Raw genomic sequence first — 18,020 nt, 5'->3', positions numbered from 1 at the left:
TCACCAATGAAAGAGGATGATTTCTTTAAAAAAACCCTCAGATTTATTCATTAGCCTTTAGCCAGGACATTCATTGCAAAATATATTGAAAACTGTTTAAGAACAGTCAAATGAAGATTTAAAAAAACACGAATGAAACCCAAACAAAAACAAACTGAGGAACAACTGAAGATGGAGTGCGAAACAAGAGAAGTTTCATTTACATTAAACCAAACTGTGTGAGACAAATTTACATTTGGCAGTGATTACATATACTTTGCAATTTCAGCATAAATGATTTCAAAATTCTACAACAATAAGTGAGATTATTTTATCACATTGATCAGCACCAGATCTTGCATCGCTTAGGATGGTAGAAGGCTGTTTGAGAAAAGGTTTCTTACAGAAGTTCCCTCAATATCATCATTTTCCAGATCCAGCTCTAATCATGGATAAGTAGTGTGACCATAACTAGCTGCCCGTTCACAGGAAAAGAAATGCAAGAAATGGATTAGTTGAAAATCCACATTCACATCTCCTTCTCTAGAGTAGGAGAAAGCAGATCAACATCTGCTAATATGCAGCAAAATATGTCCTGTGTTCCTGGTTCACTGCTGAGTATCAGGGAGCTCTCAAAACAGGGCCACGGGATCACTCTGTCCTCTCCAGATGCTCAAGTTTTTTTCTCTAACTTTACAAAACACACACCTAGCCATAGTTCTCTGATTTGTGTACAAATAGGCAAGTATTTGCAATATACAGTCATAAATAGGTGAAGACTGCCGGGTTTCTTCAAGATGTGAGCCCAAGTAGATTATAGGTGGTCCCCAGTTTAAGAACGAGTTCCATTCCCAAGGTCCGTCCTTAAGTCGAATTTGTATGTAAGCCAGAACAGTATTATTGTATAATACTGCATAAGTAGTATTGTGTAATAAACTCGAACTATTGTGTATTTAACTCAAATCATTGTGTATTTAACTCAAATCATTGTGTATTTAACTCGAATTTTGCTACAATAGGCTCCGTTCTTAACTATGGGTCATCTGTAAACCAGGTGTTCTTAACCCGGGCACTACCTGAATTAAGTGTCATCCTTCAGGTTTACTTGTCTGTGTGCGTGTTTTTGCAACCAAAAAAGAGATGTATTATTGATTTCACAGTCATTACAGGAGAAACATGACAAAGGGAACAACCCACTTCATTATTCAATCAATACAGGTAATCCCCAGTTTAAGAACGAGCTCTGTTCCCACTGTCTGTCCTTAAGTCGAATTTGTACGTAAGCTGGAACAGTATTATTGTATAATACTGTATAAGTAGTATTGTGTAATGAACTCGAACCACTGTGTATTTAACTTGAATTTTGCTACAATGGGCTCCGTTCTTAACTATGTAAACTGGGCATTCTTAACCCAGGGACTCCCTGTATCTGCTTTTTTCTTCTTCCTACTGAAAATACTCTCTAATCAAGAATAAAAACTCATAACTACTTTTTAAAGACAGCCAAAAATATATGGTCAAACATTCTGCCACCCTTAAAATGCTTTTTTTTCCAGTTGTATCTTTCTGTAACATGGCACATTTTAATGCTGCTCAGAGATGTAAAGTCCTTTTTTAAAAAAGCTAGAAATTGTCAGGAAAAGGGAATTAAGAAAATCAAAATTTTCATTGGGCCTCTTTCTCATAAAAAGGAACAGATGGGAGGATGGAGTGCAAAATTCCCATCGCCGATTTTCAAGGCCTTCACATCTCAGTAAATGCAGTAAAAGCTGAAGACAATAAGACTAAGGTGAGATTTGATACTTGCCCTATCAAGTGGCTTGAGGGTCATCTAAGACAGTGTTTTTCAAACTTGGCAACTTTGAAGATGGGTGGACTTCAACTCCCAGAATTCCCCAGCCAAGGGAATTCTGGGAGTTGAAGTCCACCCATCTTAAAGTTGCCAAGTTTGAAAAACACTGATCTAAGAAGCTGATTATGCAAAACTGGGATAGGATAGTTTGTAATTCAGTGTGTTGTGGAAAACCTGAATCAGTTTCTTAATCATCTTTGTCAGCCAGCCCATCACACTGTCCTAATACGCCATATTTGTTTAAACACAGGTTATGTCGATGTAATACTTGCAACTTGTTCTAGGAGTTTACGGTTAAGATGTTGCATAAATTCAGCCAAAGAATGGAATGCATTTGTTTCTTCCTATGCTGGCAACTAACTTTTGATATTTGAGGAAAGGAAAACCCCAAGCTATTGGTTTAAATCTTCTCCCACTTTCTCTTATAACTGAAAACATCCAATAATACCCTTATCAAAGCTGTAAAGAACAAGACACACTGGAATGTGGAAACATTTTGGCACAATCGTTTTTCTTCCACTCTTACAGACAAACCATCTTAAGAAACACGAGGGAGAGGAAGAAAAGAGCAACAGGTCAATTTTCTAGCTTTAAGTTGGCTACAGATCACATATGGCCCCACCCCAGCCAATTTTTGGCACAACTGGCAATTCCTGAATATCACTCTGCCAAAAGCTGGTGGCAAATCACTGATTTCCAGCAGTAGGATATTTCGTTTATTTTTTAAAAGCAAGCATTAAGATAGGTGTGTCAGTGCACCAAGTTGTTAAAAGAAAAGCCCCAAATGCAATGAAGAATTGTTAAGTCCAGTCCACCCTCTTTGCAAATATGTTGTCACATAACCCTTATAAATTCCCTTGGAAGCAGAATAATTTTAGCAAACAAAGCTGCCTATCCCTGTCTTTTTTTAAAAAAAAAAAAGATGGGGAGCGGGATGACACTGTTCCTGAAACAAAAGCAAAAAATTAAGACAGCCAGAGATTCTCCAAGAAAGAAAAAAGATCAAAATGAGCTTTTCAAGGAGAAATCACCTGGCGGACAAGATGAATGAAGGCAGATGCCAATTTTAAGTCCATTACTGATGTCCGTGATCAATTATTGACATATTTCCCCCACTTTCCATTGCATACGAAGCAGCAGCAACCATCCCCTTTTCTTCAAAATACGAAACTCTGTTGATTTCTTCAATTTCTTTCTATGATTTAGAGGCTGCCCAACTTCAAAGGACTTTGAGCAGCTTAGGCTTAAAAAGCAGCAAACAATGAAAACGGATGCAGACGGGATGGGTCCAGAAGACACACCCTATGCAAAGACAGAACATCCTATGGGGCTCGACCACCGCCCTACCCCAAGGCCTGGGAGAAGGGCGAGGTTTTCAAAGGGTTTCTGAATATCATCAAGGGGGGAGCCCTAAGGATCTCTGTGGGGGAGGTTATTCCAGAGAGCAGGTGCTGTGATAGAAAAGGTATGCTTCCTAGACCTTGACAGATGACGTAGTTTAATCGAAGGGACCTGGAGTACATCCATTCTGCTCAATCCTACCAGACAAGCAGAAATGATCAGAGAGAGCTGGTCCCTCAAATAACCAGGCCTTATGCCATGAAGGGCTTCATAGATGGTAACCAGCATCTTGAATTGTACCTGGAAGCTAAGTAACAACCAGTGCACTCACTGAGCAGTGGTGTCACATGGCCAGATTATGATATTTCCCATTACTGCCTGCACCACCACATTCTGGACCAGTTGTAGCCTCCAAGTGGTCTTCAAGAGGAGCCACATGTAGACCGCATTGCAATACTCCATTTGTGAGGTGACTAGGGCATGAGTGACCATCTGAAGTGTCTCCCAGTCCAGGAATGGATCAACTAGCTTATTAAATGGATCTGTGCAAAGGACTTCTTGGCCACAGCTGCCACCTGCTCTTCATAGGAGCTATGAGTCCAAAACAATCCACTCCCCTCCAAGATTACACACCAGTTGTAATAGGCTATGAGAATAACCTTGAGGAAGAGGAGGAATAGCCACAGCCAAGGAATGGTCAGATAAGAGAAATCCGAATCCAATGCAGGAATGAAATTTGAGAAAGTGTCTCAGATTGGACCCTCCCTGGTTCTCTTGAACATAAATGCATGGAGGGGGAGGCACATTCAAAGTTGCAAGATTCTGTTACTGTAATCTTATAATAAAAGTGATTTTAGTATTCATGACTTTGGTGTTCATGTCTGGTCTAACTTGAAAGGCTGACACCAGTCTTGAGTGAGAAAGTGTCACCCCATACTTATAAAAAAATATTTTTAGTATTTTTTTAACTTATCAGCCACCCAGAATTGCATTTGTGGGCGGGGCAGCCATATAAATCAATTTAAATAAATAAATAAATCCAAGACTAAAGGTAGAAAGTCCTCAGGACTAGCAGGCCCAAATATCTGTAACTACTCAAGTCTTGTTAGACATCCCAGGTCTGTCCCATTGCATCTAGACCTGCACAGCCTCCAGGTACTGGGACAGAACATCAGCAGCATCTCTTGGGCAGCCTGAGGTCAAGAAATACAGTTGGGTATCATCAGCAAACTGAAGATAGTGGACTCCAAACCAAGGGATGGCCTCATCCAGTTGCTTTGTATAGAGGTTAAACAAAAGGGGCAAGAATGTTGAGCCCCTGGGCACCCACAGATGAGGGGCCATGGACTTGATCTCTACCCTGTTAACACTGCATGGAACCCACCAGAGAAAGGAAGAGAACCATCATAATCTGGTGCCCCCCACTCTAAATCCCCATAGCCAGTCCAAAAGGTTACTGTGATTGGCAGTATCTCAACCAACTAAGAGATCAAGGAGCACTAGAATAGACACACCACCCACATCCCAGCTCCACCACAGGTCATCTACAGGTGTAACCAATGCAATCTCTGTACTATACTCCAGCCTGAAACTGATCCAGATCATCCATTTCCTCCAGGATCCTCTGAAGCTATTGCCTGACCACCTTTTCTACAACCGCCCTAAAAAGAAGGTTGGAGACTGGATTAAAATTATCCAAGACTGTTTGGTCCAGTGATGGCTTCTTGAGGAAGAGGCACACTATCACCTCACTCAAAGCTGAAGGAATCACTGCCTCTCTCAAAAAAGTTGACACCACTGCATGGACCTAACCAGAGGTCACATCCTGCACAGCCTTAATCCAGAAGGGACCTGGGATTAATAAACAGGTGGTCAGGTTTACAGTCTGAAGGACCCTATCCACTTCCTCAGGAACTGCAGGCTGAAACTCACCCTAGATGACCCACAAGGCCATACCCCAGGCACCTCAACTAGACCTACCCAGTTGGAGTCCAACTCTGAGCAGATCTCAGCAACTTTTTTTGCCAGATCATTTGAATAATATTCACAGAAGCCCTATAGATGTTCTTTTGGCTCTTCTTTCTGCAACAAGGAATAAGTCACCCTAAAGAGGGCTGCTGGCCAGCTACTGGCAGATGCAAAGGTGGAGAAATAATGCTGTTTTGCTGCCTTTATCACCACAATGTAATTCTGGGCTCCTACTGAAGTTTGATCAGACTCCCTCTTCAACTTCATCTTTCTCCTATGGTCCTCCAGGCATCTCTTCTGGCACTTCATTTCCTGGAACTCCTCGGAGAACCAAGGAGCATTCCAGGATCAGCACACAGGATGAGCCACATAGGGACAATGCAATCCAAGACCAACTGTTCCCCAGAGCCCACCTTCAACCAGAGGGTCTCACAACAGTTATCTGGGGCACAGAACCTCTGAGAGCCCTCAACAACACATAGATGATAACAGCACCTTCGCTCCCTTGGGCTCATGGCCCAAAACTTGAGGGGACATTTCTGAGATGAGACCTCCCCCTCCAGGCCTACCCAGGACTTGGTTATACTCTTAAAAAATATACAAGTTAAAAGAACAATTTCCCCAACAGAGGTTGTAGGAAACCAAAAAGATGACTTTGGAGAAACTATTCAGAGACAGTTACAGCATGTACAAAAACGTGTTTAGCCTGGGAAACAGGGAACACCTTAGGAACAGACTCAGGTTGGCTGAGCAAAGGGAAAACACAGCCAGGCCTGCAAGATTCTGTTCTTATAGCCTATCTCAATAAAACCTAGTTCTAGTCACCCCATGGACTCAATTTCCTGATCTGGTCTACCTCGTAAGGTTGACAGATGTGTACAGATGTAAAAAAAACCCATACAAAAATAGAAAAAAACATTGACATTTTTACATGCAAAAAGAAATCTCAAATCTAAGCATAGCACCAAACACGCTGATCTGATTTATCTGCCGTCCGTTGAAGCTGAAAATGCAAATGCCCATGAAGACGTTAGGACAACGTCCCCTCCTCCTGACATTCTGAGCCCCATTAAAATTGTCCATCTGAGGAAGGACAACACTATCAGTTTCACTCAGAGAACTATGGAGAAAGAAAGGTGCAACTGCACACATCGGGTCACGTATTCTTCAACCGCGCATACAAGACCACAGTTGAACCTATTTTGTGGGTCTACTTGCTGGACTTGCTCTATTCTTCCCCTTTGAAGATGAGACAGATCACACAATATATACGGTATATATACCCAATTTACATCTAGTCCAACTGATGGGATGCTCAACCACAAACCGCCTTAAGCGAGCAAGTGTGGAAAAATGGCATATGCACAAATTTTCCACTGTGTGTTCATTTCCAAATCTTTTCCTAATCCGCCCCAAGCACAGAGGGGTTTTTTAATTGTCATATACTTACAGTGACCCTATTGTCTTGGAAAACATAAAGGACAAACCCGAAAGAGGTTCATAAGGATTAAAAAAAAAAGTTTATAACTTTGCCTTACAAAGGAAGATTCAAGAGCAAAGCCAAGAAGAACTTTACAAATATGCATATTCTAATAAAAAATATCTAAAATCAAACAGGATATGGAAATTTATTTGAAAAAGACCATTCCATTTCCTTATTTTTTACATGAATGTAAAAGACTCTGCATTAAGCGGTACCGTTTGTACGGTAAAAGTTGAAGGACCAAAATAAAGGACAAAAGTGAGTTTTTGAAAAATAAATAACTCTGAAGGACAGCTTTCTGAAATAAAGGATGTATGGTCACTGTACATATACTAGCGGACATTTCCATTGCTTATCCACACAACCCAATACATTTTTTTGGCCACAGGGAACACCAGCTATCCTTCCCCCTAATTCTGCCTGGATTAGAAAAATCACTTTTTACCCCCACCTCCATGGGGTTTCCCAACCCGGATGCTTTGGTACTCTGATCAAACTCCCTGCTCATTCCAAACTCTAGATCTGGCAACTAACTTAAGATGCACCAGCCCAAGCAAATATTTTGCAGAAGTCCTACACTTTAACTTTGTTCCCCTGGGAAAATCATCTTTAGTTCCACCATGGTGGGGAATAAGCAGTGAATCGCTTGCTATCCACTGGATTTTTTAGTAAAGAAATCCTGGATTAGCTGCCTTTGGTGGGAGCCGCAAAGCTCTTAGTACATTCTTAAACACAACTGCGTTTACAAGGTAACTTACAGTAGTGTTATAACTTAGCAAATAAGAGAAATCCTTAAGGCCTGTAAATTTTATACAAGTTGAGATCACAAGACGTCCATTGAGAAAACTATCTTCACCAATCCTAGCTCATATGAGGGCTGATGTCAGAATGGGAAAGTACATGTCTGCATACAGATCAAGTCACACTGTTCCTCTGATTACAATACTAGCATTAGCCATCTCCTCCTCCTCCTCCTCCTCCAACCCCAACTCCTTAAAAGACCAACCCTGCCCTGTTCTGTGCAATAAAATATACAAGGGACCAGAATTCCTTTGATTTAGTTTGAGTTGAAGGCCATCACCCAAAGAAGACCAAGGATGGCATTTAGTGCGCTCCCATTCTTAAAGGAAAATTTCCAAGATTGTAAAATTCAGACAGAAATCAGTCTGAATTAACTGGACCAATGTCTTGGAGAATTAAAAATACCATAGGACACAGGCTTCATGCTATGAAATGTTACGTGCTATCGGAGAACAATCAACTTCTAATCAAGGCTGATGCTGTAAGCACGCTGTGGAGAACTATTCATACTGTCTTCGTTAGCATTTCAACTGCTGAAGAGGCAAGCAGTTGTTGACTCTGAACTGAGGCTTGCCTCTACAGCAATGGAAATAACAAAACTCTATCTTGGTGTAAAACATCTTTGGATGAGTACAGAGCCCCTCCATAGATCCCAAACAAAACTGCATGCTCCTGCCTTATACAGACTTTCATCTACAGAATTGATTGGTCAACCAAATCTCTTTCTCAGAAGAATAAAGAAACACTCTAGAAGCTAGAAGAGTGGATCAAGCCCTAGATTTTGCCACATATGCACTTTCATTTCAAGAAACACATTACCAAGAATGAGGTGATAAGGTATGGAGGTTGTAATCCTGAGCTGAACCACTTTAGACAGGAAGCAGGGAGGATCCTATTTTTGAACATGTCCAGATTTTCTTTGTAGTGAACTAGCTTTTCTTCATAGATTATTCTTCCTCCCTGATATTGTAACAGTATGTGGGAATGACCTTGGGAGACAGGAGGAAGAACCGCAGACTATACAACCATCATGCAAAAGATATCTCAGTCCACAGATGGAGAGAGGGTGTGGGAAGCATTTCAGAAGGGACCTTCCCTAGTTTTCTGGGAAGTAAAAGGAAAGGAGGGGAGAAACACTTTCAGACTTGCAAGATTCTGTTAATGTAACCTTATCATAAAGGTAGAACTAGTACTCCTGGGTGTGCTTCTTGGCCAGACTACCTCGAAGGGCTAACAGTGCGGTGAGTGTTCCCCACTAGTAGTCAGAACATTATCTCCTTCTGCACAACATATGGTGCTACGCAACACTGCTATCACAATCCACTCTATTTCTTGAGCCATGAAAGTTATCAGGTCAAAACGGTCCAATCACCAAGACTACAGAAGAAGAGAAAACACGGGACGATCCGTTCCAGCTCTACTGCTCAGCCTTTCGTGGTTCCCCATCCTCACAATTCTGCCAACATTTCCCTGCGACACTGCACCCTTTTTTTTCCCAAACAGCACACGACACAAAAATCCAAAAACCCTTTGGAAAGAGGTCAAATCTCTTATGCAAAGCCAAAGTATTGAGCGCACTAGTATATTATAAAATGGTTTTCTTTGGGGGGAAAAAAAGCATTTCTATAAATATGCACAACCAAAAGGCTAACAAATACATTTCTGTAGACAAACATTCTTATTAGTTTGTTTGAACACTTATGATATACCCCTTTCCCCAACCCCCGCCAAACCAAGAAATGAAAAAGAGGGAGTGTTTACGCCATTTAACAAACTCCACAAGATGTCTTTGGTGATATGCTCAAAAGGAAGAAAGAACTACACACACTTGCCACTCCAAACCCAACACACCTGAAAGCCATGGACAACATACATTACGGTGAACTTTACCCATAATATAGGCAGCATAATAGTTTGCAGCAATTGAAAACAGAGGTCCCTTCAACCCCACTACGTGGCATAGATCATGCCTCCCAACCCCACCGCACCCCATTTCAGAAGTCCCAAGTAGGCAACATTTGGAGGCTTTTCAAGCATTGATGGCCTACCACACCATGGCCAGTTAGCTGTATTTGGCTTGGACTCATCCTGACTTGCAGTCAGGGATATAGGATCTAAACATCGGCCACTGGTCATGCTGGCTAAAAGCAACAGGAGATATTGCCCAATATATCAAGACATGCCATTCAGAAGGAAAGCCGGCTTAGATATTTTAACATGAGTGGAGTTGACAAACGTGCCACCAATGGGCTCTGTTTCACTCTGCCAGATGTCCCACCAAATGTTTGGAGGTAGGTCTCAGATATTCTGAAGCAAATCTTTCCATTCTCACCCCAAGTTGGAACCCTAAGCAGAATCCCCCCTTTGAAGGAGATGGCAACCAGCAAAACCTAAGAGCAGAAGAAGGGGCAGAATCTGAGAAAGTGGAGATCAGATGGAAAACATATCCCCCAAGTTTGGAGATGGGAAGGTAGGGTCTTGAATGCTCCATGACACAATTGACATATTTATAAGCCCACTCCCCCCCCTCCCCAAATAGCACAGCAGGGAGAAGACTGAGTTAGAATCTTTCTGCCCAATTTGCTTGTTTTCACAAAACATGTGAAAGCCTGTCCCTTATTTCATTTTTATTCAACAGACTTATAATTTGCAGGAGTTCAACCTTTCCCTCCTCCATTTTTCCCCACAACACCCACCCTGTGAAGTAGGTTGAGCCAAGAGTGAGGGGCTGGCCCAAGCCCATCCAGTGGGGTTCCATGGCTTGGAACTGTGGGTCACCCCAGTCTGGTCCAATGTCTTAGCCAATAAGTCCCATTGATTATGACACAATGGGGCAATTTCACCTCAGGGTTTTATCTCTTGATTTTGCTGCATGGGAGGGAAAGATCCTGGGCTGAAACAAAATGGGTAGGAATTTTAAACAAATGATTAGAATTAATGGTCCAAAAAAACCCCAAACCCTTACACACCCCTGCCTTGGAAAGCAGTCCAGCTACATCAAAAGTTCCCAAACTCTGCTTGGATGAGAATAGAAGTCAATCTCCTTTCAATTCTGGTGATTTCATGGACCCCAACATCCATGTGGTTGTCTTGGCAGCAACGCAAAACCACTGCCCTTTTTCAGGATGTTTTTCCAGCTCCCCACTCAGCCCAGGGATTCTCTAGAAGTCCTCCATCCAAATACTAACCAGCCCTGATCCTACTTAGCTTCTGACCCTACGCTGGTTCCAGCGAGACGCTGCCACCTGTAGAAGCTATGCGGCACTGCAACTCCCATCTCCCCAGGCCACCTGGAGGCCAGGTTGAGAACCACTATTCTAGGCCAGTATTTTTCAAGCTCAGCAACTTTAAGATGTGTGGACATGCTGGCTGGGGAATTCTGGGAGCTGAAGTCCACACACCTTAATGTTGCTGAGCTTGAGAAACTGTTTTAGGCTGTATCAACAGGAAGAAGCTGAAAGTTAATTTTTTTTTAAAAAAAATGTTCTTGCTTCAGTTCAGCTCAGTATTCTGCTTCTACACCTAGGCCTTGCAGGCGAGGGCCTTCAAAGCTTGCAACTGAATCCCAGGACAGCTGTCACAGCAGAGAAGACCAGTCAGAAGAACCAGGAACTTGGTGCCTCTGGAGGGTCCCTATCCTATTACCAGACTTCGCCTTCTCTCTCTTTGGGGACAGCTACTCCTAAGTGAGAAATCCTTGATTTACCGCAAATGGGAGGAGCTTTCAGATGGCCAAGGACCCTGTTATTTTCTTCTTTTACAGCGTGCCTCCAGAAAAAGGCAGCGTCAAATGTTTTGGCTCCTAATTGGAGGGAGCAATTAAATTATATACCCCAAGCCTATTGCTTTCCATTCCCGTTTCTTTGAAAGTAAAATTTCACCACCACATTTCAGTGGCGAGGGTGGAAGGGCTTTCCAGCAGCCAAAAGCGGAACTGGGCGGTATCACAGGTAGCTTGTTGACTTATTTGTCACCATGAAGAAGAAGCTGGACCCTCTCTTGCTCTGCCTGCAGGCTTCCCCGAAATGTTTCATTGGCCCGTGTGCACACAGGATTCCAAAGTATTAGCACCAACCTTATAACCAGGCAGGACTTTCAAGGTTTGCCTCAGGTAGTGAATCCTGAACACTGTCAGGGAGGTGCAGCATGGACTGCTGGGGCAGACTCTCCCTGGAAGTTCTCCTGCACAAACGTCAGCAAATATCCCCACCGGGCAGTCTTGAACTCCTGTCCTTGGCAAAGAGACTGACCTGGGAGCTCCTGCCCCACATTTTCTGTCCTGTGTGTGTGCACAGGTGGGACACAGGATCTGGATTTTCTGCCCAAATAGCCAGCCCTGCACGGAAGGAGAAAGAACTTTTTCCCCACTGGTCAAACAACACATTTACAAGCTTAGCTTATATAAAAAAATAAAATTGCACATATGGAATGTCATAATCCCCTAGCTGCACATCCTTCTTACGTGCAACAGGGACAACCGGTGATACAGTATCAGACAGCTAGAGGGTCACAGGTTAGCAGAATTCTGCAGGAGACCAAGGCAGTTTGGCCAACTTATGGAGGCTACACTTCCTAAGAAGCCTATCTGCATCCGAGTATTCCATTAGCAGCCATTCTAGACACCCAGAAAATTGATTTCAACAGATATTCTGCCATGCAGTGCTTCAAATCTGATTCCAAAAATGAGTTTCAGAGCATACATACAGCCTGGCTACAACTCATTAAAGCAGCTTCATCCTTTTTTCTGGATTGGATGGCTTCCTTCTGCAATGGCCACCTGATCCTAGAAAATGGCACAGCTTCTTTGAAGAGCTACGGACAGGGTCTCCATCCCCCCCACCCCCCTCCCAACAACACAAACAGGCCAAGTCTCCTCTCTGGAATCAAACTGGAAGCACTGCACAGCTGTAAATTTTAACCATAACTAAGAAATACAGGTAGTCCTCAGCTTACAATTGGGACCTGAACTTCCATCGCTAAGTGATGTGGTCATTAAGTGAGTCACACCTGATTATACCTTTTTTGCCATGGTTGCTAAGCGAATCACTGCAGTCATTAAGCGAACCCAGCTTCCTCCATTGATTTTGCTAGTCAGAAGCCCCCTGGGAAGGTCGCAAATGGTAATCACATGACCCTAGGTCGCTGCAACCACTGTAAATACATGCCAGTTGCCAAGCGCCCAAATTTTGATCACATGACCGCAGGAATGCTGCAACAGTCGTAAGTGCAAGGACCGGCTGTAAGTCACTTTTTTCAGCACCATTGTAACTTTGAACAGTCATTAAACGAAGGGTTGTAAGTCAAGGACTACCTGTAACAGAATTCCATCACTTTAAATAAGGGCACTGTTTCATATGTAGTGGTTTTTTCCTCCCCCTTTTAAAATATGCCCTTTCAGAAGGTGCAACTCCTCAAACACACTGATATTACTTTGTTCCAGTATCAAGAAGAGTTCTTGATTTTCTAACAGCACGTGCATGTCTTCTCAGAAGTAATATACCCCAAGTAAGATGTTCCTAAATTACAGATGTCAAGGCCTTTTCTGACCCATTTCCCCTCTGGTCACATTTTGTCCTAATTTAACCAGCAGCCACCTTTTTCTTGTTACTTTGCCCACAGTCCACCCACTACAATCTCATCTCTTTTGACAGCACCAGGTCGGATAGTTTTCTGCCTGCCCCCTGAAGCCGCAGGAAGCCCCACTGAACTGAGCAGCACTCTCGAACCAGTAAACGCACTGAAGACATGCTGCATAGCTGCCATCCTGTACATCATGAGTGCCAGACTTCTGCTGGTTCAAGGCCACCCCAGACCCTGCACCACCTGTCAAAGGCCACACTCCAGGAATGGCCCAGGCCAGGACCTGTTGGTGGGGGGAAGGCTTTAGGGTGTAAAATGGGTGCTAAGCCTCTACAAGGCTTAAGGCACTAATTCTGCCCCTTAACTTCCCCCAACTAAAAAAAAGTGAGAAAACTGGCCCCACCCTCTCTGGAGGGGGTTCTGGGGCCCTAAAAGGCATGCAGGCAGGCCCCAGCCACCACTGTATTCGCTCTCGGCTCTACAGGCATCTCTTGGAATAAATGCAGCTTAGCAGGTTGAGTTCCAAGCACACGTGCCCTCAAAAACTAGGAGTTATCAAGTCTGACCACAGGCAAACCTCTCATTTTGGTGGATCCTTTTTTTTAAGCTTCCCCCTACTCCAAAATATACCTTCTTACTTTGGCCACCTAGTTGGCTTTTGGAAATTATCTCTGCCCCTTTTCCCATGATGGTCCAGCTGGACATGATCCAGGACTTTACTCCAATCTCAACTTGAGACTGTTCCTGTTCTCTCCATATCATTTTGGGGACCAAGAGAAGTTCCCTCTACCCACGAGCAAGTCTGTTTAAGGAGAAACATCAGCAGCATCATTTCATCCAGTCCTCCTAGCTTCAAATCAAAGTCAACAGTCTGCAGTATTTTCTGTATCCTCACAGCCCACTGGAACCAAAGCCCACTCCAATTTAGCTTGAGCCCTATTCACAGAAGCTGCTTGGCTAGTTAAGTTCATGGACTTTGACTAGCTGGCAGGAAGTGCTTTCCAAAGGCTCTGGGTCCAGAGCTCCCCCAGTGCTCAGCCCTGCCCTTAAAGATGGTCTCAGCATTGCTTGGTGTGAAGCTGAGATGTTCCCTGAGTCACATCCACAGGCTTACACACTGCCGGCTTGTCAGGGGAGCAAGGGAAATCAAAGGTCAGAGGCAAATCTAGTCCTGTCTCTCCCAAAGGGAGGGCCCAAGCATGTTTTTTAGCCAGATTGTCCCCACCAGGCCTGTGAGGAGCACAGCCTTCTTGCGACACAACAGGGGCTTGCAGAAACAGAGTGGAGGGCCTGGTTATTGGTCTCAACGCTGGAAGGACTGGATGGTTACTTCCATCTGCAGGAGGTTGTCCAGCTGGTTCCTTGGTGGAATTCTGCCCCGGGAAGGCAAGAGGAGGAGCCGTATCAGAGTGCTCCAATGCTCCCCAAGGGTTTCGAAAGGGAGGCGTATTCAGATCAGCCTCCCCTGTGTCTGTGTCTTGCAAGGAAAACGCCTCCCCGCCATATGGTACATTCAGTAGTCCTGGCCACGAGAGGCCACTGACTCCTCCTTCTCTTTCTCCTGGAGAGTGTGGCACACCTCCCCGGCCACTGTCCAACCCAGGAGAACCAGGATCCTTTTTGAAACCACTCCAGAGCTCAAACGGCCTAAAACTGTCCTTGGATAGCTGCAAACTTGCCAGCTCAAACTCCAGACTCTCGGTATCAAGCGATCGGCTTCTCCTGCAGATGGACAGAGGCTCCAGCAGAGGTGGACTCAGCTCCTGAAGTCGAATACACCGAGGAAGGCTGGCGGCTCCCCAGTGACCACTTTGGAAAGAGATCTGGGGATACTCGGGAAACATTCGCTCATCACATTCAGCAAAGGATGCTTTGGGGTCATAAGAGTCCCTGAAAGCCTCAAAGGACGTGGTCATGTCCTCGTCTGTGTTCATCTCTAGATGCTCCTCACATTCCCCTTCCCCTTCCTGTTCCACATCGACAATGTCAAAAGTCACCATCGTTGGGAGGGCAGGAAGGTTCTGCGTGAATGCCGAGCCTGAATCAGAGCTGCCAAGGCTTTCAGACAGGCTGGAGAAAAGTGTCCCACTGCTGGTGAATTCCACCAAGGCTTGGGAGAAGCTGACAGCCTGCTCTGGTTCCTCTTTCTGCTCCTGGCAGGGCTGCTGAAAGTCAGCTCTGACGCCCTGGGGCTGCTTCCTTGGGGAGCAACTGTGGTAGCCATGTGCTCTGCACAAAGGGAAGGTCACGGATTTCCCCGGAGCCAAACTACTCAAAGCACAGGAATCAAGCACCGAATGTTCAGCACTGGAGTCCAACCCTGGGCCATTCCCCAAAGGCTCAATAAGGCAACTACTGTGTGCTTTAGTGGTGCTGCTGCTATTATGATGCTTTTCTGGACAGAGCACTTTGTGGAAATCATTCCAGTCTTGCTTTGCTGTTAGTTTCCTTCCAGCCCTGAGACTGTTGTTCAAAGCACCAAAATTCATTTGCTCACAATCAAGGCAACTTGAGCCCTTCCCAACTAAGTTGGTTGTTTGCATTTTACATTCAGACAGCTGCACTGGTCTCAGATGTTGGTTTCTGCTAAGCATATCAAGATGCTTCAAGGCCGGCTCTCTCTGCATCTCCCAAAAAAGCAGCTGTTTCTGGAGGGTTGCCAGCCTCTGCTCTTCTGTTTCCATCACTTCACTTTTCTGATCCATCAGCCAGATCAAGTCCTTCTCATCAGGGAGAGCAAAGTCCAGGAACTGGTCAAATATCTCCAAAGGAGACACTTTCCTATCAAACCAGGATCCATCCCCATGAGACGGGCTCATCAGTGCATCATCAGGTTCATAGAATTCATAAAGCGCATCCCCACTGTAGCTGTCCCTTGGAAGGTGGTCTTTTTTGATTTCATCTAAACCATCTCCAGCTTCATCATCAGGACCTGGGGTGGTAGAATCATAGTAGCCCTCATCACTATTGGGAGCAGATTCTTGTTGATCGCTATGTGGTGTGAGGAGTTCTACATCATTCCTTGTTCCTTCAGTGTAGAGATGAGCTTCCTGCTTGACCCCATTCACCTCCTGAAGCTCACATTTTGTGATGAGCTCTGGCAGATGTGTTTCAGAGACAGCATCTGCTTTGATGGCACCTTCCCACATCTGTTGGAGATATTCTTCTAAATCACCCGGCAGGGCCATTTCCTCCCCTCCACCTTGGTAAGTAACCAGACAAGAGCTCCTCTTGGCAGTGTCTCTGCTGCGTTCCACGGACGTTGAGCTTTCCGTGATGCTATCGATATCTGGTTCTGCAATGATATCTCCACAGCCAGTGAAAGAGTCAAAGCTTTTAAGGGAAGTAACATCCCCAAACATCAAGCTAAGTTGTTCCCTGGATGGTATGCAAGGAGGGGTCTTGTCCAGAAACTCTGGTTCAAAAGCATTAGGGAGGTCACTGTAGGCAGAGTTCGCACAGACATTATCCATGTTCAGCTGCCCATCTCGAGATCCTTCAGAGCATGCTGATCCTTTAGCTGCCTCGCCAACAGACCTAGCTGGGCTCGATGCCATGCAATCCATCTCTTCTGACTCAGTATGATTGGCTGCTATTTGAGGCACCGCATCACCAGAGAAGTTCTCCCCACATTCTGGGGACAGAGCCTCACTTTTAATACTCCCAACCAGCTCATTTCCATGTGGCTGTTCTTCGGTCCCAGAATCCCTGGGAGCCCATTCTTGCAGCTCTGTCTTCTCAGGCTCGGCAACTTTGTTCTTCCGATGACGTCGAATACTATTAAAGAGCCCTTTCAGCCCCTTTTTAGATCTTGGTAGGAACAAGGACTTTTCTCCCGTAGGCTTCTTTTCAAAGCCTTCAGAACTGCTGGACAGAGAGTTTGATGGCTGGGCAAAGCCAACTCTGAGATTGGCTCCCAAAAGAGCACTTTGAGAACTTGGCAGCTGGGGAGGAGGGAAGTCTGTTCCTGCATCGGAGGGACTCCTGAGACATCTAGAATTGGCATCTTCATGCCCCACGTCACTGATGCCATCATGGGTCTTGCTCTTGCTCAGGCCCTTTTTGGAAGCTCCCTTTGCTTGGCTTTTATTCTTCCCCCCAAAAAAACTTGGCAGGGTGCAGATGCTTCTCTTCCCACCAAAGAACTTAAAGGCTGTCTTCTTCAGCTTGCTGGCAGGCGCCTGTTGCCGATTCAGCTCTGCCCCAGCAAAGGAAGCATCGCTGTGTTCGGAGAGGTGGTTGACTGCCCCATTTTCCTCCTGTGGCTCCTGATTTCCATCTTTGACCAACAAGGACTTGGCCCCGGTATTCTCACCGATGCCTGCAGCTTCTACAGCAGCCATTCTGGCTTGCATCTTTAAGTGAAGACCAACGATCTCATGGCTGCTTCCTCTTTATTATCTTTTGACTGAAGCATCATGGAAATTCTAAAAAAAGGAAGAGGGGAAGGGAATAGGGAAGAAAACAGAAAGAGCATCAAGACAATATACTGAAATCTGGCAATTCTTCAGAAGACCCTGTAATGGCATCTGGGAATGACTTTGGGAAACAGAGCAAAAAGACGCAGTCAAGAGAACGGTCAGATAAGAGGCAGCTGAGCCCGCAGCAGGAACATGGGCAGGGCAAGAGGCTCAGAAGGGACCCTCCCTAGTTTCTCAGGCTATAAAGGAGATTGGGGAAGGGGGAGAATTATAGTTTCAGACTTGCAAGACTGATGTCAGCCTTACTAAGTAGACCAGACAGGAAACACAGCCAGATGAACTAATTCTACTTGATTGTAGGTCCTAACCCTAACCCCTTTTTAGTTTTAGTCTGTACTGTAGTTTTAACTTTTAGTTTTAATTTTAACCTTTTGTAGTTTTTAACTTGTATATTTTTTCTAAGATTTTACAGTTTTTTTTACTTGTAACGCTGCCCAGAGTCACTTGTACAGGGAGATGGGTGGCACATATAAATTTGAAAATAAATTTTAAAAAATAAAAATGGTAAAGCTACATTAACAGATTCTTGCAATCC

General features: G+C 44.5%; 1 protein-coding gene across 5 annotated transcripts in view; it reads right to left on the bottom strand.

The window, feature by feature from the left end:
• The window catches only part of AMER1 (APC membrane recruitment protein 1), a 35,723-nt gene that overhangs the window by 5,238 nt on the left and 12,465 nt on the right, over window positions 1-18,020 (bottom strand). The window contains exons 2-3 of one of the 5 annotated variants that reach the window (XR_015793591.1): window positions 13,635-17,431; window positions 1,880-11,760 (exon numbers count right to left, since the gene is read on the bottom strand). Coding sequence is in view for 1 of the 5 variants with exons in the window: in XM_088129167.1 (XP_087985293.1) it covers window positions 14,063-17,359 (3,297 nt within the window). In the remaining 4 variants the exon portion in view is untranslated. Of the gene's footprint in view, window positions 1-1,879; window positions 17,432-18,020 lie in introns of those variants that run through there. The other 4 variants (XR_015793592.1, XR_015793590.1, XR_015793593.1 and 1 more) reach the window with 4 other exon arrangements.

The sequence above is a fragment of the Python bivittatus genome, unplaced genomic scaffold (genome assembly GCF_059951505.1).
Source record: "Python bivittatus isolate LINGU-HERP-01145 unplaced genomic scaffold, Pbiv_v1 ctg000790_np1212, whole genome shotgun sequence".
NCBI lineage: Eukaryota > Metazoa > Chordata > Lepidosauria > Squamata > Pythonidae > Python > Python bivittatus.
The sequence above is the reverse complement of the archived record's forward strand: the minus strand, read 5'-3'. Positions and strand labels throughout refer to the sequence as shown.